Source organism: Halyomorpha halys, unplaced genomic scaffold, assembly GCF_000696795.3.
Source record: "Halyomorpha halys isolate HHAL.00 unplaced genomic scaffold, Hhal_1.1 Scaffold265.1, whole genome shotgun sequence".
Classification (NCBI taxonomy): Eukaryota; Metazoa; Arthropoda; class Insecta; order Hemiptera; family Pentatomidae; genus Halyomorpha; species Halyomorpha halys.
In genome coordinates this window covers 999,079-1,024,786 of record NW_027107765.1, presented here as the reverse complement: position 1 = coordinate 1,024,786, position 25,708 = coordinate 999,079, and the positions used below count along the sequence as shown (strand labels likewise).

General features: G+C 28.2%; 1 protein-coding gene across 2 annotated transcripts in view; it reads right to left on the bottom strand.

Annotated features, from left to right (window-relative positions):
• Positions 1 to 25,708, bottom strand: part of row (relative of woc) — a 37,636-nt gene that overhangs the window by 1,956 nt on the left and 9,972 nt on the right. For both annotated transcript variants that reach the window (XM_014420238.2, XM_014420237.3), the window contains exons 2-21: positions 24,530 to 24,614; positions 23,266 to 23,353; positions 23,128 to 23,192; positions 20,981 to 21,104; positions 20,654 to 20,881; positions 18,558 to 18,775; positions 17,337 to 17,558; positions 15,704 to 15,832; positions 15,017 to 15,247; positions 13,120 to 13,261; positions 11,963 to 12,078; positions 11,620 to 11,703; positions 9,410 to 9,586; positions 7,380 to 7,541; positions 6,305 to 6,484; positions 6,111 to 6,227; positions 3,061 to 3,172; positions 1,708 to 1,921; positions 949 to 1,136; positions 730 to 831 (exon numbers count right to left, since the gene is read on the bottom strand). In XM_014420238.2, coding sequence (XP_014275724.1) covers positions 730 to 831; positions 949 to 1,136; positions 1,708 to 1,921; positions 3,061 to 3,172; positions 6,111 to 6,227; positions 6,305 to 6,484; positions 7,380 to 7,541; positions 9,410 to 9,586; positions 11,620 to 11,703; positions 11,963 to 12,078; positions 13,120 to 13,261; positions 15,017 to 15,247; positions 15,704 to 15,832; positions 17,337 to 17,558; positions 18,558 to 18,775; positions 20,654 to 20,881; positions 20,981 to 21,104; positions 23,128 to 23,192; positions 23,266 to 23,353; positions 24,530 to 24,614 — 2,984 coding nt within the window. The remainder of the gene's footprint in view (positions 1 to 729; positions 832 to 948; positions 1,137 to 1,707; positions 1,922 to 3,060; positions 3,173 to 6,110; positions 6,228 to 6,304; positions 6,485 to 7,379; positions 7,542 to 9,409; positions 9,587 to 11,619; positions 11,704 to 11,962; positions 12,079 to 13,119; positions 13,262 to 15,016; positions 15,248 to 15,703; positions 15,833 to 17,336; positions 17,559 to 18,557; positions 18,776 to 20,653; positions 20,882 to 20,980; positions 21,105 to 23,127; positions 23,193 to 23,265; positions 23,354 to 24,529; positions 24,615 to 25,708) is intronic.

Sequence of the window (25,708 nt, the reverse complement as noted above, 5' to 3'; positions counted from 1 at the left end):
TTAGTGTCTAACATTAATCAGAGTGATGGACACATCACTTGAAGGTTGGAATGCAGAATCACATACTGGTGAATTGAGCGCTATTGATGAAGCGCAGGACAACAAAATTACAAGTTAGAAGCTCATACCTCAGGTTGCCGTATAGTGGCCAAGAAGCAAGGAAGTCCTCAAGCAGAAGACATTAAGACTTTTTGCAAAATGTTTAGTTTTTAGTATTAGTATATAGACATATAATATATTATATTTATATTGTAACATTGTGGTACTGTTGTAATTGATAACAATGCAGTGATACTGCTGCTTTTGTAGTATTGTATTTTCCTGAACCCCTACTATTACTGTTTGTTTGATTGTATTTTCCTGAACCCCTACTATTACTGTTTGTTTGATTGTATTTTCCTGAACACTAACAATTACTGCTTATCTTTGTTATCCATAATACACTAATCTGAGATCACTAGGATCAATATTAACTCAGTTAATCAAGACTCTATTGTTCTTATTTTCTCCAATGAGATTTATTTTTCAGGGAAAAAGAACAGGATGTTCAATTTATAATAAAATTTTATTTAAAATACCTAAATTTGAATATATCCTGAAAGTGATCAGATGGTTTACCAAATTTGGAAGTGGAAATTTTTTCAAAAATAAAAGGAAAATTCAAGAGCATCTAGCACATATGATAAATAAATTCAAGTTATAATTAAAATCTAACTATGGTATTATTACCAGGTGTAATAATGGGAAGTGCTTCCATTTCTTCTGGTTTCATTATAGATCTCCTACGTCCGACAATACAAACTCCATCACCACAAGTAACCAAGTGTGTACCTAAAATATATTTAAAGTAATCACCTTTTTCATATTGGTTTCATAGTTGACCATATATAATATATTGTAGGAACATTAAAGAATTTTATAATACATAAAAAGTTTTAAATAACTTACTCATGGCATTTCCATCTCGGCAAGAAAATAAGCATGAAGTACAGAACATCTTACTGTTGACAGTAACCTTCATTCCAATATAAACAGGACTGGAAAGAGGATACGGCGGATGCATTTGAGAAACATGTTCGGCTATTGCATGAGGACAACATGTCCTGTACGAACATTTATTGCACATCAGGAAATTTCTGTGCAAAAAAAAATTTAATCTTTATTTCATAAAATATTGAATTTAAAAATAAATTTTATGACTCAGGATATATTAAGACCAACATAGTTTTCCTAACTTATATAGTTGAAGAAATAAAATGAATAGTGTTACTAATGAATATTAAAAATTAAAATCTGTACCACTACACTACAACCTATGAAGGGTCAGAGGTTCAGTACTTTGTAAGGAAGTACTGTTACTAGACCAACGGTTGTGCAAGGAGGTGATTTGGTCAAAATCACACTCAACCGCTAGGTTTTTACCCAATTAAGGGTACCCAATGTAAAAGGGTGGGTGGACTCCAGAACCCACAGGAGTTGACTCAGTAAACAATTTTCTGCCAAGTCGGATTTGAACTCTGGTCCTTAGAGTTAGTAACCACACAACTTACCCCGGGGCTACCTGTGCTCCCACCAATATAGTAATGAGAATTCTCTAAAAACTGATACAAAAGAAAATACACACTGAAATTATGCTAAAAATAATTGTACAATGGCAATTCATGAAATATAAAGGTAGTAATAAATAAAATATATTAAAATACATACGAAAAATGATCAGCGGTAACCGGAGATTCACATTCATGACAACAAACATCAGGCATAGAAATATAAGCAGTGACTCTCAGAGAGACCGTACTAATCCCTTTGAGTTGAGAAGCAGGCTTCATGTCCATCGGTTGCAACCGATGAACTAGGGGTGGTTCAGCTATAGGAGCAGGCATAAGTATAGGATTGTCGACCAAGTATCTCATCACCTCATCTGAAAAAATCATATATCGATACTTGACTTCACCATCTAATTTTCCAATATAATCAAGAACTAACACTTCTAAAGTAACAAGCCTATTTATAACCAAAGAATAGTTATTTGTGTTTGTTGAGTGAGCTTGATGAAATTAGATAAGTCTTTGTTTGTAAACCATTCGGTTAAACAACCATTTTTTCAATATTTCTATTTCGGAAGTCAAGTTCATTTGTATCAGGCCAAATTTAGTATTAAAAAAACAAAACACTAAATATTCCTAATTCAACCACAGGTTTAAACGATTAAAAGAAATTATTGTGAACTTTCTCCTTAGTCTCTCATTAATTATTATAATATGAATAAGTAATCAAACAAGGTGATTTTAATAAGTTATTAAGTAAAGATAATCTTTGTTTGTAAAAAAATTATTGACTAACTTCTTTTTCCAACATTTTAACATTTCACAGTTGTATCCTTTATTAAAAAATTAAGCCCTTGAAACTAAAATTACTTTTTTAAAAAAGTTTCAAGTTAAAAAAGATTTTAAATTTTACTACAGCCTGTAAATCCTTATTTATTAATTTCCTTCAATTTTTTCAAATCAATTATATAATAAATTACCTTTAGGTATCACTTGAAACATTTTTACAGACCCATATAGGACATTTTTTACTGGTTTCCCACTATTATCACTCTAATCACCAAATTGTCACATCTGTGAAACTGACAGAATTTTTTGTTGTTGTGAAATTCAGGCTTTTGATTGAATAATAATCTATGTAGCTCCTTAACACTTAATGTAAGCTCATCCACAAACCAACGGGTGATAGAAAAATGGTCTATGATGCTAACAAGCATTATTATAAAAATTATTCCCTAATTAGAGTTTAACTTTTATCCTGGTCTTAATATTGAACTAAGTTCAAAGATTAACAAAAAGTGCATAGTTAAAAAAAAATAGAGCCTGGGTCAATCCATATTTATTTAAGGGCAGCCCTAAGAAATGAATTCTTACTCGGTGGCTTCAAAGGAGTGAAAGATGGGAGTAAATAAAAACAAATTAAAATAAATTGTTATAATCAAAATTGAATATACCTAATCTAAAAGCAATATTAATAAAAATAAATTCCAAAATCATTCATTATAATAGTTACCAATCTTGACACAGGAAGCATGCATCACAGCTTCGTGTTCTGCAAGAAGCGATTTGTTTATAAAGTTTAAGAGGCAACGGGAGCATTTTTTTGATGAAGGCAAAACATGACGCTGAAAATAAAATATTACTTTAAAAATAATTATTATTATGGCATATAAAACTAAAATTAAAGAAGCCCTATAAGTATTGGAAGCACAACCCCCACACTAATTAGCAAAACTATTTCAATTTGAAACCAATTCTCAATATGAATAATTATTTGAAAGAAAAAGCTATACCAGGAGTTTAGCCAGTGTGACCAAGAGTTAACCTAGCAGGCAAATTACAGGCAGTAAGGGACCTAAGGACAACATATGAAAGTTTTGGGGGACACCAAAGAATTTTTAAACAAAAAATTTAATTAATAGGTCATTCAAATCATTTTTAATACTGATTTTTTTATAATGTAAAAATAGATAAAGAATTAATAGTTCACCTTTTTATAAGTTACATGCCATATCCATATTAAGTCAGTTAAATTTTATTTTATGAAACATAATTCAAATAAACAGATAATGGTAAGAGTTTTTCTTAAAAATACAAGTTTCTTATTATAGAAGTTTTCACTTATTTTTAATTTCATTCCTTTGTACCATTTGAAACAATTTTTGAAAATAATAACACAACAGATAGTTAAACTTATTGTTTTTAAAAAAAATTCTTGTAATTTTTCAATTTAAATTTAAATTCAAGGTGAGTTCAATGATAATTTCATCTACATCATCAAAATATTAAATTTGTACAATCCATTACATCTTAAATTAAATGTCAACAGGTAGGAGAATTATTCCTTCTTTTATAAATTCAAATCTTACATCTTGAAACTGATTGAGAAGCACATCAACATCAAAACATATTCCAAACATAAAAATTACCAAAATATATTTCAAGGAAAAAATCAACTAAGTAAATCTTCAAAACCTTAATACAAGTTCATCTTTTTTTACTTCATATCACTTAAAATTTTGAGGAAAATACTGAAAGAAAAAAATTTAACACCTGTTATAGAATTCTTAAAAGAGTAGTTGATCCCTTAAAATAAAACTAGGTATCAATAGAAGAATCTGAAAATAAGAGATCATGACAAGGACCTTATTTGTTAACATGAGATTTTCTACAATATCAAAAAATTCTGTCTATTTTAGTAGAGTATTTAGACAGTTCATTTTTCAAAATGATAATTCTGTTATTAATATTATATAAAAGGAAAAAAATATTGAACAAGGAGCTAGCAACATCATATCACTGTGCCAGATGAATACTGACACAACTATAAAATTTTGTGAAATTGATTTTTTTGGGTTGGCAGGCTGAAAAATATGTTTACAAACATCTAGTAAGTGTTTTTTTGAGCCTACTAACACAATAAATTAAACTTTACACAGTTCACAATTGCACCATTATTCTTCCGCACCAGCGATATACTAATTATGTGAAAACAGAAGAAGTTTTTATTAATTAACACAATCGCCAATGTTTGGCAAGTCCTAAAACTAATAACAGTTAGCACTACTTCAATGATAACTACTTACACATAATTTTAATTCGTCGTAAACGAGTCCATCACATTAAAAAATGAAGGAATATCTCCACAGAAACAATCGAAACCCAAACTACAACTTGAAAGGAAAGTGGTACTTTTTAAGCTCAAAATGTATTACATACTTGAAATATTTCTTACACAAAAAATTTAAATAAGGCAATATCCTCGGAACAAATATGACACAACCGATAGCTATATTTTACAGCCAAACATTTTCATATGATAGAGGAGGCATAGATGGAGGCAAAACCAATCCCATTAAAAGATGTTGTTATCCGGTCATTAGGAGGATAGGAGGAACACTACAATCTAAAGGAGAGAATTCTGGTGCAGAGAAAGTAATTTTAGAATCCTCCTTCCACTCCTAACTGATAAAAGAGATTTTTAAAACAATTAGTAATTATTAAGGTAACAAATTAAAATCAATACACACAAACAGAAAGAGAATTAAACAAATCCCAAAGTAATAACAATGCAGGGCTCAGTGCACTGAAATTTGGATATGTAAATGGATAGAAAGATAAAAGTGCAATTTAAAAGGTAATTTATAAATACAATAAATTACATTTAAATGTCAATAATCACTTGAAATAAAATGATTTTCAATTGTAAAAACTGTTTTAGGCAAGCATTGTTTGAAAATAACACTAATGAAATAAAATAAAATAGCTTTTTAATAATAAAAAAAAAGGGCTTATATTAATTTTGGAATACATAAAAATGATTTTCAATTTAAAATTACTTATGTCCACAAATTAATAATAAGGTAACGAAAAAAAATAAGAACGATAACTGAGAAATTTTAGCTTAATATCAAAAACATTAGTAAATGGTTATAAATTAGTGAAGTGAATATATATACGTTTAAATATTGAATTTTTTGTATGTAAATGTGCAAACATTTTTTATTAAGGTGCAATATAAACTTTGCTGGTAGTAACTCTATGTTAATTGTAGATGTTTTTATTTGTAGAACTTGATAACAGGCAGGCCCGAAACGTGATTCAGATGTTATAAAGAATAAAGAAGTGGAATAAAGGGTATAAATAAATACCTGAAAAGAAATATAATAAAGGTACAAGAGAAGTTTTTTATTTCAAGCCTATAGTAAGTTCTATACTTTCAGGTTATATATTGAATATATATATAGTCTATACTATATTGAATGAAATATAGCCTCCTAAAGCATATTTAGTAATTAGAAAATAATTATAGAACATCTGAAGTGGTATGGACATTTAAAAATAATGCCTAAAGGATGTTCACTCATGGAAAATAAGTACGGAAGAGTACGAGGTAGACTGGGGAAAACCTGGGACAAAGAAATGGAATAGGAAGCAGCCTAGGAGTGGAATCGGCCTTATACAGGGGAATATGGATGGAGGCCATATAAAATTTAGGTTCAGGAAAATTCTAAAAAAAATAAAAAATTATCAACTACAGAAAATTAGATAAACTAATAAAACCTGAATATGTTTAATAAAAAAGAGCTGATTATGCTCGAGATCATCTCCAGATGGAGTAGCAAAGTCTACGACTTTCAAACAAAATGGACACATTCCACTAGTTGCATTGAAGTGAGCCTAAAACAAAAATATATTTAAATCGATTATTTTATCTACATTGGGAAGCTTCAAAAATATTTTTTTTAAATAAATACCTTAGCGAAATGCGCATTGAGCATATGAAGCTCAGAGACTCTGTAATTGCATTTACTGCAAATATAAGGCATATCTAACTGATGATGAGTCTTGGTCATGTGGTAAATTAGAGAACCATTGTCTTTCATCTTCACAGCACAAATTCTACAGCTTAAGCCAATAGTGGTTGGTTGACACATCTGTAAAAATAATTAAATTAATTAATCAAATTCATGTTAAAAGATAATAAATATATTAATTCAGTAATCAATCAACTCTGCCTCTTTAGTACTAAAATTAACAGCTACAATCAATCTGAAATTAAAAAGTCATTTGCAAATTTGAAAAACAGAAATATGAATACATATAAACAAGAAAGCGACAAATTATAAGAAAAGAACCCAAAGTATCTCCAAGACTTTTGGTACAATGTGACTTTCTTAATTCTCATAAACATTTGGCAGGGACCTATTGGATTACAATAACTTCAGTGAATTACACCAAAAAAAATTAAAAGGTAAATAGAGATACATTCATAATACAGCTTTTTATTTTAATCAAACTTCATGGCACAATCTCATTTAAATTGTATGCCTAAACTTAAAGCACAACTCAACTCAAGTAGATATCAAATACTTTCACAACTCAAGATGTCAAGCATCAAAACTCAATATCCAATGCCAATAAGGTTTTAATCATAAAGACAAAAAATAGTAATATAAAATATTTAAACTAAGAATGTATTTAAAGTAAAAATATTATAATATTGTGCAATGTAAACAAAAAAACTAATGAAAATAGATTTTTTAAAATATAGGAGGTTATTATGGCTAGTGAGTGTACTGGACAATTTATAAATAATATCCTTCAAAAGTATCATCATAATTTAAATGGATTCAGACTAAGAAAAGAATAGCAGTGTTTCTGAAAATCTGTAGAGGATTGAAATCTAAATCAGCTGAATATAGTATTTTTGATCTTCACAGTAACATTTTATAATAATAATGAATAAAACAGAATCGTAAACAACACTTCATCAGGGTTAATGTTGGAAAGAGAAAAGCAAAAGTATTATTAAAAATTATAAAATATTACCTGGATATGATGCTGTTTACTGCCAGGTAGCCTGATTTTCAAACAAATTTTACAAATATCTTTTGGATCAGTAACTGATTCAAGATCTTTGTTTAAAGCATGTAGGATGAGATGATCAGTTAACTTCAAAACACTTTTAAAATCAGAGCGGCACAAGTAGCACTAGAAACAGAAATATTACAAGAAATAAGGAAATCAGCATTTTCAGTTATATATTTATTTTTAATACATATATTTAACAAAATTTGTTTTTAAACCAAATTTAATGAATAAATAAAAAGGAAATTTCACAATTTTTATGTTAATGATCGCATCACTCAGCGTAAATTTTCTTTCTCCTCCCATAAGTCGCCTACATGTATTTTAATTAATATTTTTTTATAATTATTATTTTTTTTGTAACAACTAAAAAATATCACATATTTATAGATACAGATTACATTACATACATATCCAAATATAAACATCTTTTTGAGATGTTACACTGTTGAATTGGTACAGTGTTATCTGTACTACTTTGGATTACATATATATTTTTTTATCTTTCATATTTTTTATACTGTCAGTTATCGTTTTTATTTTTATTTTAAGATGGTAGTAATCTTGTTTATACTTAGCCCTGAAGAGGTCCTGAAAGACGGACTAAAACGTTGGAACAATAAATAAATTTTCATTTATTAATTTTCTTCACTCCCTCTTTCCTTACCATTCTCCACATCCTCTCCAATCATCTTCATATAGCCAATAATATGTTAATTAGAAGGAGCAATCAATTCATAATCCTATGACCTGCTAATGATTTCTGAATAATATTGTACTGTTATTCTTATTTAATTGAGAAATATTACCAGTATTAACTGACAAGTTGTCTTTATTTTTTGAAATGATGGTTGAATCACTTAGAGTCAAAACAATTTTATTCGGAAAATGATTGAGAGGTTATTATAATAATAATAATACACAAATTATAGTTGCTTGTATTTTACCAATATTTCACCCGGTGAAGCTATTTTTATAAATATACATTTTTGATAGTTTATTTAAAATACCCACTGATCCAAAAGTGTTACTTGATTTATTTCTCTCAGAGGAGTAGCAAGTTGTTTTCAGTGGTGGGTCTTTACTCACTTGGAATATATTTTGTTTCTTATATTTATCTTTATTTTACTGTATCACCACCTTATTTTTTTTTCATTACATTGTTATTGTTTTTATAAATCATATTGATCTATAATTTTCTTAAAGTTTTCACATATTACAGATAAAATCGATCAATATTTCGTTTTATTGAATGTTTCGTTTTTGTGTTAATGAATGGTTAGCGATAATGAATATAGATGCAAAGGTTTATTCAAGATTAACTATGAATTTTTTTTTTTTAGAATTAAATAATTTATAATGAGGTGTAGATAGTTGACCGTAGATTAATGCTTGGAGAAGTTTGTCGGGGGGTGCGGTCAGCAAAGAACAACATAAATAAACAAAACCATATTTATTTATTTTATGCCGACATTTCGACCTGAGTTTCAGGTCTTCATCAGGGCTATAGAACAAAAGAGATAACAACAACATTTAGAGTAACATACAATTGAAAAGGAATAGTATACAAACAATTCAATATTAATTCAATATTTTGTATAATTCTAAATTTGTTTGTATGCTATTCCTTTTCAATTGTATGTTACTCTAAATGTTGTTGTTATCTCTTTTGTTCTATAGCCCTGAAACTCAGGTCGAAACGTCGGCATAAAATAAATAAATATGGTTTTGTTTATTTATGTTGTTCTTTGCTGACCGCACCCCCCGACAAACTTCTCCAAGAAGTAAATAATTTATACTCAACAAAATAAATACAAGAACATTCACACTTATTATTATTTATTTTATTTTTTCTAAAAAACCCAAATATTATTAATTAATTAGCATTTTTAAAAGATAAAATATGCTTTTGAACACAATAAGAAAAAATTCATAACTACAAAATAAATGTGATATAATTATGTTTAAAATGTATAATAAGAATTTTCTACCTGAGTAAAAAATGGTACATATCTATGCTTAGAGCTGTCCCCTTCTAAAATGCCATAGTAATAAGGCTCCAAGGCTATCATGGCAGGTTCATGAGGCACATTTGAAGATCTGTTTTTGCTACTTGCCGCAGTCGCTATTGGAATTGGGCTTCCTATATTGTCTTCTAATTTAATTGCCTAAATTAAAATTATCAACAGTTAAACTAGGAGTACATACATTTATAAAAATATTTCAACATATTATTAAAAATAACTTAACAAAATTAGAACTGACAAATGGGCAATTAAATAGATTGAAATGTTAGCATAATACATTTTATAGGAAGTGCTAAAGTAAAAAAATCTTATTAAAATGATTGCCATAATAAAGAGAGTAATGCTAAAGCTAATCAGATCAGGAGTGCACGAAGCAAGAATTCATATAATAATAATAAGCCTAAGTTTTAAACACTCCCGATTGATCGATAACTGCCAGTTAGAAAACTATGAACATGAATTCTAAAACAAGAGATGAGATGAAATCTCAAACAGCTGATTATATTTTACATTGGAAGTAAGATATTGTGAAAACTTAAAAGAACATTATTTAAAAATCACATATCGTCATAATGAGAAAATATTATTTATTGGTTCCTATCAAAATTAATTCAAACCACTTGATTCACAAGTGATAAAGGAAACTACAGAACTGAACCAATTTTAATAGGCAGCAGTATTGCCAATGAACAATAAAAAGCCAAAATATCCGTGCCTACCATGAAGAATTTGATAAAACAACAGTCATATCTCACAAGAGTGTTCACCCGTTTGATGTTTTCGTCGGTTTTCAAAGTTGAAGGTCTCCCTCCCTAAACGGTGTTCATCTTCAACATTTTCTCTGCCTTCCAAAAATGATTTGTGCCAGAAAAGAGCTCGGGATAAAGAAAGTTTCCTATAGGCCTGTTTTAACTTTTTAAACGTTGCTATAAATTCCACTTTTCCATTTTGTGTGACGCACAACCCAAACACAACTTCACTAATAGCAGTCACACAAATCATGTAGTTAACATGAGTTGAAACTTGCATTGAGCTATGGCAGGGTACTGACACACGTGTTCTATCAAGGACACCAGAACAGGGTTGCTGGTCTCACTACCTTTCTGTCACACCTCGTATAGTAAGTCATCAATTTCTTCACAGTTGGTACAGATATGAATATTACCCTAACGGCACATAGAATATTTGCTTATGACGATGATGTGCAGCATTTAAAAAAAAATTCTAATTTCATTTTATCTCTTTATTAACTTTTCAATATTCACGTAAGTGGCAATAGTACCATGTTTTTTTTTTTAAAGTGGCAGTTTGGTAAAATAGATATGGATGCAATCTGATGCAATATGTAGGAAAAATGAACATAAAATAGATATGGACGCAATATGTAGGAAAAAATGAACATAAAATAGATATGGACACAATCTGATGCAATATGTAGGGAAAATGAACATAAAATAGATATGGACGCAATATGTAGGGGAAAATGAACATAAAATAAATATGGACACAATCTAAAACAATATGAAGGGGAAAAATAAACATAAAATAGATACTTGAAAATATATTTAATGAATAGTATAGTATCAAACCTAACTTTCCATTCATAGAGATAGGAATATAAAAATTATTGTTCATGAAATGTTTTGAAAATATTTTATAAATGCAGATGTGCTAATAATTATAATGGAAGACTTTTTTTTATTGAATGTACTATCTATCATGGAAAACATAGAGACAAGTCATGCTTTAATTAATCTTTTTAGAGTGAACAAGATGAATAAGAGAATTGTATATGGTGGTCCGGAGGCGTGTCAAATAAAATTTATCTTTATTTCTAACAGAATGGACCACCACCAACACCCTCTATTTTTTAAAGTAGAGCAATGAGGTGCATAATAGGCCATCTGTCTATTGGTCATCTCATCAGATTTAATGGGTTTAAGTAAATAATATGTATTTTAAATTCATGGTGTTTGGAAGGAAACTAAATCAAATGAACACAATCACATTTTTATAGCTTTTACAGTTTACATGATTTAGCTTCAAGAGTACTCTATTGATTCTCTAAAAGGCATGAGCATTTGAGAGTTGGTAGAAAATTATTAAGGAGATTAATTTTAACCAGATTAGAAGTGCCCTCATAAATAAGAATCATTATAAGTTTAAAAACTTACTGATACACTGGGCTCCGACACTGAAGACTGAACACTGGATCTCTTAGAGTATGTTGATGAAACAGAAACAGGAACTGCAGCTTTCTAAAAATACCCATAATTAGAATTTTAGCCTATTTCATAATCAACGGTAATAAAAAAAGGTACATTATTTTTTAAACATTTTGTGAAATAAATAGTTAATTTATTAACCAATGCTGCAAATTAAATGGGTATCAAATGTTTAAAAAAAGTGTTATTATTTTGCATTCTTTAAATCCATTACATTTGAAACAGAAAGACACAAATAGGTTGTTTTCACATTAATCTGACAATACAATCAATGGACAATAATATAACGTACCTCATTCTTTGATGACTGAACAACGGTAGGTCGACAATTATGAACCCACCGTTCATATTCCCAGTTTCTGAAAGGATTTAATGAAATACGAGACAACCTATTTACCAATGTTCCACCTGCACATTAAAAAACAAGAATAGATAAAATATATATATGCTCATTATGCTATGTTATAAAATAACAGGTTTGAGTATAAGCTAAAAAAAAAAAAAAAAGCTATAAATCATAATACATCATAATTAATACGAACTGTAAATTTTTTCTGACAAAATTAAAATATAACCCAACATCTGATTTAAACCTTTCAATTTAAAAGCTTACAACAAAATATTCATAAATAAAATAGTTAATAATTTAATTAAAATTATTTAAAACCCAAAACATCAGAACCTTTTTATTACTTTTTGACCAAGAACTTTTCTGTAACTTTCTTGTAATTAATTTCTTCATATGAAATCCGATGTAGAATGTTTGGTGTGCCAATTACCAACTCTCAGGTTATAATCTTATTTTTTGTCATGATTAATTCACAATTGTTTCAAAAGTCGGTTATCAATTGAATTGGCTTGGGAAAAGAATATGAAAAGCAACAATTTTGAAGATAATTAGAATTTTGTACAAAATCTAACTTTTTTTTTCTATACAGTTACTTACAATACTATAAAAAATTGTACAATTTTTCAAAACTGTTCAACTGAAAAACGAGAACTATTTTTATTTAAATATTGTCCTTTTCCTTCCATTTTAGTTTGATCACACATTGAATAATAGAACAGGTTTTAAAGAGAAATTTAAATAAGAGCTCAATATTTTCCATGCTATTATAATAGTAGCCACAGTATAACTGGTCCCAACAATCGAAATATGGATTATTAAGCCTTAACACTTTATTTTATATTTAGCCTTTTGGACAACAGTTTTAAAAGGTATAAATAAATGAAGGTTCCATAAAAATATGTAATGCCCAAAAATATGTCAGCTTTTAAACCATATATATTGTGTTGATTCAATTGAATTGATTGAATTAGAAAACAAATTTTGTATAGTAACGGTCCATATTTTTGTAAATAATTGAACCTATTCTTATCATTTCAGCAGGCTAGGAAAAAAAAATAGTAATTAATGACAAACAAAAATAATAATTTAAAAATAAATACCACTATTAAGTCTAGTCTGTTCGCTAATATGTTCAATGATTGATTCAAAAGCACGAAAAGGTATTGGCCCAAACGCTTCTCTCCAAACCAACTCATCCAAAAACTGTTGAATAATCTGACGAGATAGCAAGGACAAAGTATTCTGCACAAACAAAAGTAATATTTACAATAAATCACACTAAAACAGAATAAGAAACTATTTAAAATTAAAAAACTATTTTTGAAACTATTAAAAAAAAAAACTGATCTCACTTAACATTTGAAATACATACAATCAAATCAGGTTAAAATATTTCAGAAAAAACATTACTTCATCATTCCAATTCAAGTACTCACATGAGAACACAAAGGATTAAATGATAATTATATCAGTAAATATAAAGCTGTTTCAGAATCATTGTGTAATACCCCCAAAACAAATTGAAAACTGGTGAATGATAATTTTGAATTCAAAGGATCATCATAAAAGTGACCTGTGATTACAATGTTAAATTAAAAGGAAATCTGTCTAGTAATCTAGGAGAAGAGTGAGCACCGCAGTGACGGATTTTTTTTTTTTAAAGATAAAGTCCTTTGTTCTGCCAACAGCTATTGAGTTGTCTACTGCTCTCCCATGCAATTCACACCATCTATGATTTCCTATCACCATCTAGTACCAGGGAAATCAACCCAGAAAATTGTAATTATGAATGATATAGCATTCTTAAGTATTTAGAATTTATTTTTATTAAGTTTTCTTTTAAAATATTAGGTAGACAATCATTCACCAAATCAATTTTATTTTTTTATATTCCATTATTTTATTGTTTATTAAGGAATTTTTTTTTTTATTTGATATTCTTTATATATATTTTTTAAATTTATCTGTTAAGATGCTTATATTCGGTTAATTTCTTAAATTTATTTATAATTTGATATTTTTTATAAGCTTCAATCCTCTATAGTCACTTAGAGGGAGCTCATACATGTTATTACATGCAAAATATTTAGTTATGGCTAAGCAAGGAAGGAATGTCTCTTAGAGCTGTCAATACTATATATTAAATAAGATGATTAAATTACAATGAAATTTCAGGAAAATCCTTTACTGCAAGCCAAAATGCAACAATATTATTTTATTGTTGAAACATGTGTTTCGATTTGCAGTTATAAGATAACTCAAATATTATTTTCTCTTCAGGTGTTAAAAGTTTTTTCCGAGCCTTTCTGCTATTATGATATTTTTCAATCATTAAGCAGTTTCTTAGCCAATCGAATATAGAAACGTCAAGATATTGAAAATAAAACAAGAATTGGTTCCATATAAACTAGTTCAAATTATAAATAACAACTTTACATTATTCTATTCCATCTCCAGGAAACATGGTTTTAAAATTGGGAAACATGTTAGAGTTATTTTTCAAATCGAGAATCCTTTATTTTTCATAAATGCAGTATTTTTTTTTTAAATATCAGAACATGATTTTGAGGCCGTGTACTTATTTATTTAAAGTACAGATTTTTTTTTCAAAATTCATCAATTTGAATGCTGAGTTTCCAAGTTTAATGAGGGATTTTGTGCCTTAAATCAAGCTTACTCTATTACTATCAGTCAAAAAAATTCACAGTTGCCTCATGATCCTGTACTTTAAAAAGATATAATAAATAGTAAATAATGTGAACAGAATAAATGAATAATAATCATGAATATTATAGAATACTACGGGAGAAAATTAAAAAGCAAGTAGAATTACTTTCAAAATTTTAAATTTGATTTCTGTGGTCAGTGTAAAAAAAATAGTTCATTGTCCTCATATTCATCAATAAATTATTAAGGCATTAATTCTTTCATAAAAAAAAATGATAAAAAATATAATTACGAATATTATATAAAAATAATAAATAAATTGATAAGTACCTGAAACATTCTAGGTATAACTACTTTTAAATAGTCCATTATTTTATATCCAGAAGCATTTTGATCACCAGAAACTTGCATTACTCTTGAGTAACCATACGATATTAAGGTACCTTTATCGACAGTGCAATCAATAACTACTTCTGAACTCTTATGCACCCATCTCAGAAGTGGTTCAAGGGCTTTTTGGAATCTACGTTTCATTATGGTAACCTGATCTTCATTTTTATCCTGAAAAATATTGATTTATAAGATGCATCTACATACCTAACCAACCATCACGGCCAACATTACCTCCCCTCCCCTCCCCTCCTGAAAAGACAGTGTCCAAGCAAAGCTGTCCTTTTAACAACTTTGACAACCTCTCAAACAAATATGTTACGGGGCAGTTACAAACATAATGAAGATAAAATAACTAGATCCCCCAAAAAAAGAAAGAAGTTACTTTAAAAAAATAATCAAAAATTCATAATTTGGTTGACTGTAAAATCCAGCAAAATAAACTTTCTAAACACAATAGGTTCATAATAAGGAATAGAAGGATTCTAGCTTATGCTAAGAATGTCCTTGGTAAGTACGCAAATGGATGCTGCACAGAAGCACAACGAAAGTTATTGGTGAAGGTTATGGGTTGGATTGTATTGCTACAAAAACATTTTTAAAAAAATAACAAAATAAAATACTTACATTAGTTACTGGCTCTATAGCTCTAATCCTAAGCATTTGAGAGCTTTCATCGAATATTCCAAGAATTTCAACTTTCACTTGTCTTGAGGTACCATCCTGTGCTGTTGTACCCAAACTTATAACTCCTATCTAAAAACCATTATGTATGGGTAAAATAAATATATATATATTGCATTAATTAAACATGTAATTATTAATTCCATCATATAAATTGAATAAGTTTAAATTAAAAACATTAGTTTTTTTTATCAGACAACTAAGTCTGATAGTTTTTCATAATATTTAACTCTATTTTTCAGAGATTCCAGGAATAATTCAAAGTAAACAAGAATTGGGTGTGATTATACACTATTTTTTAATATTAAACATAAATTGAAATAAATACATAAATATGAATTTAACAAAAAACATTATAAATAAAAGTCATGATACTTGATATATTAAATATTTCATTAGTTATCCTCCAACTGTTGTATCAAATAAAAATCCCAACTTAATTTTTTCATACTCCACCTTACACATATTCTTTCACTGGTAGGCACTTAAATATAATTAAGTTAATGTTAATTATTCAATTTTAAATTTCTTTTAACCGAGCTTATACTGTTTATTATTAGAAAAAGTCCATTTTATTGTAGGAACCTGGCTGTTTCTTTCCTAGAGCTAAAATCAGTGCCTTCTGAAGTCACCTGATAAGTTAACCATTGAATGTATATTTTTTAAAATTAATGTCACTGTCTGAATATTAATTTCCATTCATACTAAACATGATTATCTCCTCATTTTTTTTTAAAAACCTCTCTTTGGTTCTACTGATAATTTTTTTATTTCTATTTAAATGTTATATAAATTTGTAGTTCGCACATACACTATGCTTCCATCAATAATTTTCATTGAGGTGAGCTATGGAATTTCTCTTGCCTTTTACAATATTTAAATTCAAACAATATTTTGAAAATTGGTATAAAATTGTGAAGAAAGTATGTAGGTCATTTCTCAATTGTGGGTTATTAGATGCATAACAATAATAGATGTTATAAGAAGAAGAATAGTGAAGTATTTTAAAAACCATGCTATATTCTTAGTTCTTTGCGTCATAACTTTCAAAGAAATGAGATATAAGACAAAGGACAGAGAAAATGAGCAGTAAAATTGAGTCTCTTATTTAAGCAACATCCTGCAAGTTGAAATAATTTTGGTGTTTACCTCAAGTATAATAAAATATTCATGGAAATATGAAATATTTGGTAGTTCCACAGATAATGTTGAATACACATTGTATACAATATTGAAGATATAGACAGGAAAACAGTGTCAGTTTACTTGACTTGTCTTACCGTATCCGTATCTCACTGATGCTTAAATTAACATGTTTATTCAAATTTCATTTAAAAAAAATTTTAATTCTCAGTCATCTGTCAACAGTAATTACTTAATTAGCGAAATAACATTATTAGAGCAACTAAATGATGTTGATTTAGAAAAAATATTCAGGCATGTAAATTCCTTATATTAAAGATATGGAAAAAACACACAATTTAAAATTGCACATTCAAGTTAAACAAAATGTTATATTTTCATAAAAATGACCCATGTTCATAATTGTATACAAAAAAAATTAAATATAACATACTTGTACTTTCTTGTTCGGTCCTCCAAATACTGGAAATCTTTGGTGAATAGCTGCGGTACATATTGCTCTAAGGTTGGTATAGAGAGTTTTAATAAATAAGTTATCAACCTTTACCCACTGTATTACATTTTGCACAGCAGTCTGACAAGCCCAATGATATATTAGTTTTAAAACAACAGTAGGTGAATGAGGAGTAGCTTCAAAAAGTGATCCAGAAAATACCTGAAAATAACATACCCAAAGCAATTAACAAAGTGATCTATGAATAATCAATAGCGCATACCATATGATAAGTACAAAATAGCATTTAAAAAAGGAGATTATTGGAGTTTTAAATTGAAGCCAGGACATACACAAAAATGGATCAGAATAGACTTCTCAGATTCAGAGAAGGGGGTGTCTGGAGAAGGAATGTGGAATTCCGGAACTCTACACGGATAGCACTTTCAATAGGTTCATCAGCCATTTGAAATCCCAATCAGAGTGGGCACTTTGTCAACTTTTTTATATATAATGTTAAGTTTATCTACATTGTCAATGATGAGAATGGTCTCAATGTTTCGCTGGTCACAAGTACACGTTAAATACTGTCTTAGATATTTGTCTCTATATTTATATTGAATTTTATATAAGGAGAAGTACACTATAATCCAGTTTTCTTGCAGTGCCAATTCTCTTAAACAAGATACTTCTTCCTCAGACATTTGTAAGGCACTTGTTTTGATAGTACATTATGATTGAACCAAATTTTAGTTATTTGATATTTGTTACAACTATGTAGTCAAGAAATGAACTATTGAATTATGTACAGTTTAGGTAAAGAAATATATCAAGAAAAGGTAAAAGAAAATATTTGTTGTTCTTAAACAAAAAAACAGGTAGAATCCCATTTTTTAAAAATATTTATCAATTACACATTTATAATATAGTATACGCATTCAAGAGTCATGTTTCAATGTGAAGGAATATTTAGCTATAAAGAAATAAAGTTATGTGCGATGGAGAAATGTTCTTGCATGTAGGTTAAGCCAATTTGTTCTTTTTACCATCTCTTGGCAGTTACTGAGGTTACCACCCATTCTTAACCAGAACTGGACCATTTTTTTTCTATAATAATAATGAATCATTTTAAATAATAATGAACATGTCATTTGTATATATATTTGTTTTTTTTTTTTTGTTTTTTTTGTATTTTATAAAACCAACTATATAGAAACTTACTGAAAGAAAATGTGAGGGACAACACTCAGATATCCACACATAACCACCCGAGTATGGAAACTTTGATGTGTCCGAATACATGCCAAGTTTCAAAGGCAGATGACTCTTTCCCTTTATATTTGAATTACATTCTTGTTCAGAGCGAAGCATACCATGCTGAAGTAACCATTCTATATACTTGGGTGTACTCAAAGTCAAAACTTGTTTCACTTTATCATCTGCAAAATAAAATAATATAGCACCACATTGCAAGAAACCTTTAAATTTATTTATCACAGTAATATTATGAGACAAATAGCAGGTGTTAGTTCAGATAATTACTATTCTCCTTTCTCCTCTAATTTATCTAATGGAGGAAAGCGATCTGAGCAAATGTTTCAACTAAATTGCCAATGGGCAAAAATAGACACACTTCTTTAGGTAGTATAAGACTCCAATGGGAGTCTTGGCCGGAAAAAAAAACACTTCTCAGACTGGGGGAATTCAAATACACTTTACTTTCAAATTGTAGTATATATTTCCAAAATTGATTGTATAATACAACTAAATTAGTTTGTTAAGTAAGTAGTGGCCTTGCTAGCTTCTTGAAACATGAATAAAAGTTTATTTAAAATGACCCAAATTTTATCTGATTAAAAATTTATTAAAAACCCTGATACATTATAATAATAATAATAAATAAATTAATCAAACAAAAATTACTCATTTACTTTTTTTTTTTTTTTTTTTAATAAAAAAGCAATATTTTTCTAAAATATATATATCAGGAAAAACGTGGTAAAGTATTTTTCTTACTCACATAAACATGTCTAATTAACTAGAGTAAAGTCACAGATAAACAGAAAAATAAATAAAACACTGAAATCAATTAGAGACATCTAACACATCATAAGAAAAGTTTTAGTCATCTATAATGACCACAGATAAATATTTATCATGAATTAATTTTTTATCAAATGTTTGAAGGGAATAGAAAAATCGATAATCATTGATGAATCCACCTCAAATCAAAGTAGTCTTTTTGAAGAAGGCTCCAAACAAAAAAAAAAAAAAAAAAAACTGGGTCGAATATGAGCATTTATTTGGATGAAGTTAATAATAAAAACGTAAACATACAATCAAAAAAAAATTTAGAAACAAAATAAACAATAGAAAATAAAAGTGACTTCCAAGATGAAATCAAACGAGTAAACTGAATAATGAAAAGAAATAAACATATTTACAAAATTAGCTATATAAAAAAAAATACTGAATGTCAGCTCCAACGATAGGTCAGAGGAGATATTTAATGCTATAAAAGCAGTGCAGGTTGTAGTTGCAACTTTTGAAAGTGGTCAAAAGTTGGTGGGCCCATGTCTAAACTGATTCAATCAAAGTATTCAATTGACCAAATAATTAGGCAATGCCAACCAAATAACCTCTACTCGCTGTTATTCTCACATTTAAATACTATAATATAAAATATATATACATCTATTTCTTCTAAATTAAATTAACTTCTAAAGAAAATAATAAACATAAAAATAAATGTAGTTAAATTAAATACTAAGACTGTTTAAAAAATATTTACAAATTAATTGTTTATTTTTGTTTAAAGGCATGTAAGCTTTTGGTCATCAACATCTATTTACAAATTAATTATTAAACTTGGTGTGAACAATCAACTAATCAATTAACAATTCAATCTTTACATAAAACTATGCATAAATTCTTGCAAGAGTATTTAAATTTGGTTTATAAATCAAAACATTTTGATGTGCAAGTTTTAAATAAGATTATTATCCAATTAATACCTATATACTCGTATTATTATGAAGTTAATTTTTTTTTTTAAATAAATAAATGAAGTGATACAATAAAATTTACTCCATGTTTTCCCCTTAAATCATAAACCTGCTCGAAAGAACCTTAAAAGGTAGAAAACAATACGAAATAACAGAGACATTCATTTTGCACAATTAATTATGACAAAAATCGGCCCAAAACTATGAAATATCAATATCATAAGGCAATGAAATATAACATGATAAAATTCAAGAGGAAATAATTAGTAAATAAACACAACTTTATCAACTCATTATTTGATTATTTTATACCTAGATTTGCTCTTTCCGACTGAACTTGTGCATTGCTGAATTGCTTGGGAGACATATTTGGTCGTGCGAGCACAACAAGAGATGGGAATGTTTTTTCAGCTAGAGGAGAAATAGTTACTTCCTTCGTATCAGCTTTAGAAACTACTTCAGCTTCTAGTCCGAAATCTTCATCAGTTAAATCAACAACATCATTTTTTTTCTCTACCTTCTTTTCAGTTGTTGATAATTCTGAAATTACAAAAAAATAAATAAATAAAATTAAAAAATAAAATAAAAAGTATACACCACTAATTAAGCTGTTAATAGTATTTTTGAAAATGAACTTACGCCTTTTAAGAATTCCATCTGCCTTTAACGGCATTCTGACAGCAACATTAGAAGAACCCCTTCCGAAATTAGGCCTCCTTTGTCTGATTGCTGTACCTCCTCTCCCTCCCCTTGGTGCAATAGGCTTCAAATACACAAAGATAATTAAATTATATTTTTAAGTTTTTATACATCTAAAGTTATTCTCTTATTATTGTATTGGCCCCAGACTAAACAAGAAAACACCCTATAACAGAACATAATCAAACTTTGTTCCTTAATACGCATATATTGAGAACGGATTTCATAACACTAAAGTTAAAGTCATGGAAATAGCTTAAATATTAATAGGACCAATTATACCACAATCTCTTTTATTATAGAAAATACTATAATAAAAATTATAACAGTTATATTGAATAAAAAAAGACAAAAGACCATTCACAAAAAGCTGGCCAATGACAAATTAAAGCTGAAAATGGACAATTCCTCCATAACTGACAAAGATTTTGTGGTTATGAGTGAACCAGGTTATCAAATAATAATAATAGTGTTAATGTGGAGGCACACTTAGTAAATGTGATTAGAGACTCATAATGAGCTTAATAAAATAAACCAAAGTAAATAATCAAGCCAGAGAACATGATTTTGGAAAAGGAAAAAATCAAAGTGGGTTTCCATATTTCCTGTAGGTTTCCATAATTTTTGTTAGGTAATTATTTAGTATACTGATGGGTCAGTCAAAGAAGAAAAGACAGAAGAGAAAAAAATTAGATCTAACAGCCTGAAGACCTATACTAAGGGTTCCAAGGCATAGTTGCCAGAGAAAATTAAAAGTTAAGGTACAAAAGAAAGCCAACATAAATATGCTATGTTTATTTTCTTTTAAATGGTGCTTGATATGTTATAATGTTACATCGTAGCTAGCCTTAAAATAATTTAAGGCAACCAAACTACTAGTGTGCTCAAGGTAAAACAAGGATTATGATGATCAGACAATCAATTGCTTTAGCAAGAAAAGAGGCTGAAAAATTCATCGACCATTTACCATATAGCCTACTAAGGAAATTGAATAAACTATTTAAAAAAGATACGGGTAATAAAGCATAATATGAGGACAAATTACATGATAACATTCAAGTTTCAAAAGGCCCAATCCATGTTTTGTTTTTTATGGTAATAATTCTTAAATCTAAAATATTTTTCAGTACTGTTAATAATTTGATTCAACTATAAAACGAAAGGCAACCAATTATCAAAGGTACTGTAACCTAAACTGATTGCATTACCCAAATCAATTTTTCAATGGTATGGAATGATAACATTCAGTGTTAAAATAGCTGTAAACGGCAAGTGTATCAATTTTTAACAGCTTGAGTAGTATGATTTATATTTTTAATTTAGTTTTTGCATTATATAAATGCAGGAATTGAATAAAACTTTTAATTTTTATTTAAAATAAAATTTAATTATACTTTTGAAAATAATGATAAAAATTTCATCGGTTTTATTATATATAATTTTTTTCCATTACTTCAAGGCCAACCCACCCTGCTAAACCCCTATTTAGTGATGGTATAATACCACCATTGAAACATTTATTTCAAATGGGAAGAATAGGTTTATAATTTATAATTTATTAATAGTTATTTACAACTGTATAAAAATACATACAACAAGTAAATTTGCTCTAAGTGACATAGTGACATGATACAAACATGGGGAGAATCTACCCATTGATAGAACTCCAATAAGAATAGATTTAAGTTACAATATTAGTTAAACTGAACAATATTGAAAAACTGGTTTTACGGGATGGATTGGCCGGGAAGGGTGTACGATTACGATGTAACAGATTTGGGCAAAAATTAACTGTAATTGTTATGGATTATTTTTTAACTTATCTATGCTTTCAATTACTAGAAATAAGTACTTGGTTTGTTATTTTAGCAATTTCTATATAAGGGTACAAAAAAGACTGCATTGATTTCTATCAAACATTATAAATTTATTGTAGAAGAATAATGGTACATTAAGTTTTATTCAAAGAAATGTCCATCACTAGCCGTTTACAGCCGACTTATATCATTATTATTAAAATTAATAATAAAAAGCCATAAGATTCAAACATTCATGGCTTTGATAGATTATGCACATAATAATTATACCTGAGGGGTGGTTCCACGAAGGAGAGATGAAGATGAAGGAGTTGGAAAACGAATAGGAGTAACAACTAGGACAGAGAAAGTACGTATTAATCTTTATACAGCAAGAATCCAATTAATCTATTTACCCAACAAAAATACCTGGTGTTCTTCTGACTTGTGCGGTAGGTAAGGCCACCAACCCAACATGAGAATCGACAACAACATAATTCGGCGATTGGCTTGAATTCTATAAATATTACAAAAAGTAATAACTCTGTATAATATGAAAATATATAAGAATCTAAATTAATTTTAACTAATTAATACTTATTATTTAAATTGAATTTGCTTCTTATTTTTTTCCATTTTTTGTGTTTTCTTTAATTGTAAGATGGTTTAAAGAATATTTATATATTATTTGCTCTCAATTTATTTCATAACTTATTATAAAATTAATAAAACTATAGCTATTAATATTAAAGTAAATAATGACACTCTTTGGTAAAAAAAAGAAAGTTAACATTTTCAGAAAAACAATTCATCATAAAACAACTTTGTCCTCACAGAATGGAAGAGAGATTTTAAAGATACATTGAAAGAAATATCAGAAAGCGAGGAGTAAAAATGAAAAAGAAATTGATAAAATGAGATATTGAAGAATATCAGCAATAACTTCAACAACCATATGGAATCATTACCAACACAAAAAAAACTAAACTGCTAATTAGCTTCTTTAAAAAAGATAACTAATAACAGTTTAAAACCACATCCTTACTATCTAGACCAAATCATTTCTAGAAAAAAAGATTAAATATATTTTTTACCAAAGTTACGAGAGACGCAAGCAAAAGGAAAGTTATTATTAAAGATTTAAATTTTTCACATTTACATTAATGGGACTCTTTTCTATACTTTAATGGATAATAAAAGTATTAATTCTGACTAATATAAGGCTTTGTATTAATACAAAGCTCTGAATCAATAAAAGATCATAATGTATGATTTTAAGAATTTTAACAAGAATTAAAATAAGAAAAAGACCTTAATACAAGGCTTGAACTTACATTTTCTTTTTTAAGTATTAAAATTATATATTCTCTTATTTTATCCATGCCAAAAGATTTTTAGCAAGTAGAAATTAGATGTGCCCTAATATGCATAAATTTTCAAGAATACCAACAAATGACTAACGAGAATTTAAATAAAAGTCAAACATGTTATGTGTTACGTTCATGGTAAATGTATTCAGTTTTCTTAGTAAGAACAACTAAATATTGAGTAAATAAGTTTTAGTAATATGCAATGATTTTCCATCACAATATACATCATTATTATTAATTGGCTTTAGAATCCATTTTGAACCCTAGGATACTCTATCAGATTCTGCCATATAACGTAATAATGTATAATTCAGAAAATATACCTGAGGGGTTTGGGCTTGAGCAGAGTTAGCACCTTGGACAGTCTGAGCCTGCGGGGGGACATGTGCTTGCTGTGTTATAGATTCCCTTTATAAACAAAAGTAATGATTACATCATTATTGACATAAGGAGAAACTAAAAAACATAGAAGACAATTGAAAGGTGTAAACACACTTTTTTACAATACTTTTTTTAAGAGTACCCTCTAATGCGGCAGATACCAATAATAATAATAATAATTTATTTATTTGTTTATGGGGCAAACCTCGTACAAATAGAGTAAGCCTGTAAAGTAAATAATCTAACAATCATTGTAATAATAATTAAATAATAATAATAATAACAATAAAAAACTATTAAATTATTATATAAGCTAATAACAAAACAGTATACCTAAATGATAAATTAAAAATCATTTATATGAGCTAGTAATTTATAAATTAAATGATAATAATAATCTATAAATTATTACATTATTATATAAGCTAAAATCACAAACAGTATACCCAAACTGCGTTTTGCACAATGGAGTGAACAAAAAAAAATATCAGAGTGAAAAACAAAATAAAAACGACATTACTTACTAACAGTATAAAAAAAAAAAAAACTATACACCTTATTGTGGGTATCCTGCTCTAAGTATAAGGCTTTGTGTCACATAAACAAAAAGAAGTTTAAGATCCGATTGTGAAGGTACAGACAAAAATTTATACAATAGATTTTGGTTAATGTAGCTTAGTATCAGCATGTATCGGATTTGGTTCTCATAATATGTGGGGCAGTTTCTTAAAACATGGAAACAATCCTCCAATGCCGTTCCATCACAAGCTGGACAAAGCTTCTGTGGGTCCAAAATATATTTGTTCAGACCGACGATTAGAGTAATAGTATATCTACTGGATATTCGCAGTTGGGCAATTATTCTCAGGTGAGCTATGGAGCAGCTGATTTTTAGGTATATTTGAGGAGGGTCCGTTTTAATGAAGACCCGACCATACCATGAGTTGTAGGTCGATCCTCATAATAACAGGTCTTTATCTTTGATAAATACCCTATATCTATCCAAGATCTCCCACATTCTAATTTTGATAGTAACCAGATCATTGAATAGTATCAGGTTAAACAATCCGAAGCTCTCCAATAGTTTTTTATCTGCTTTACCTAATTATATTGCAAACTCA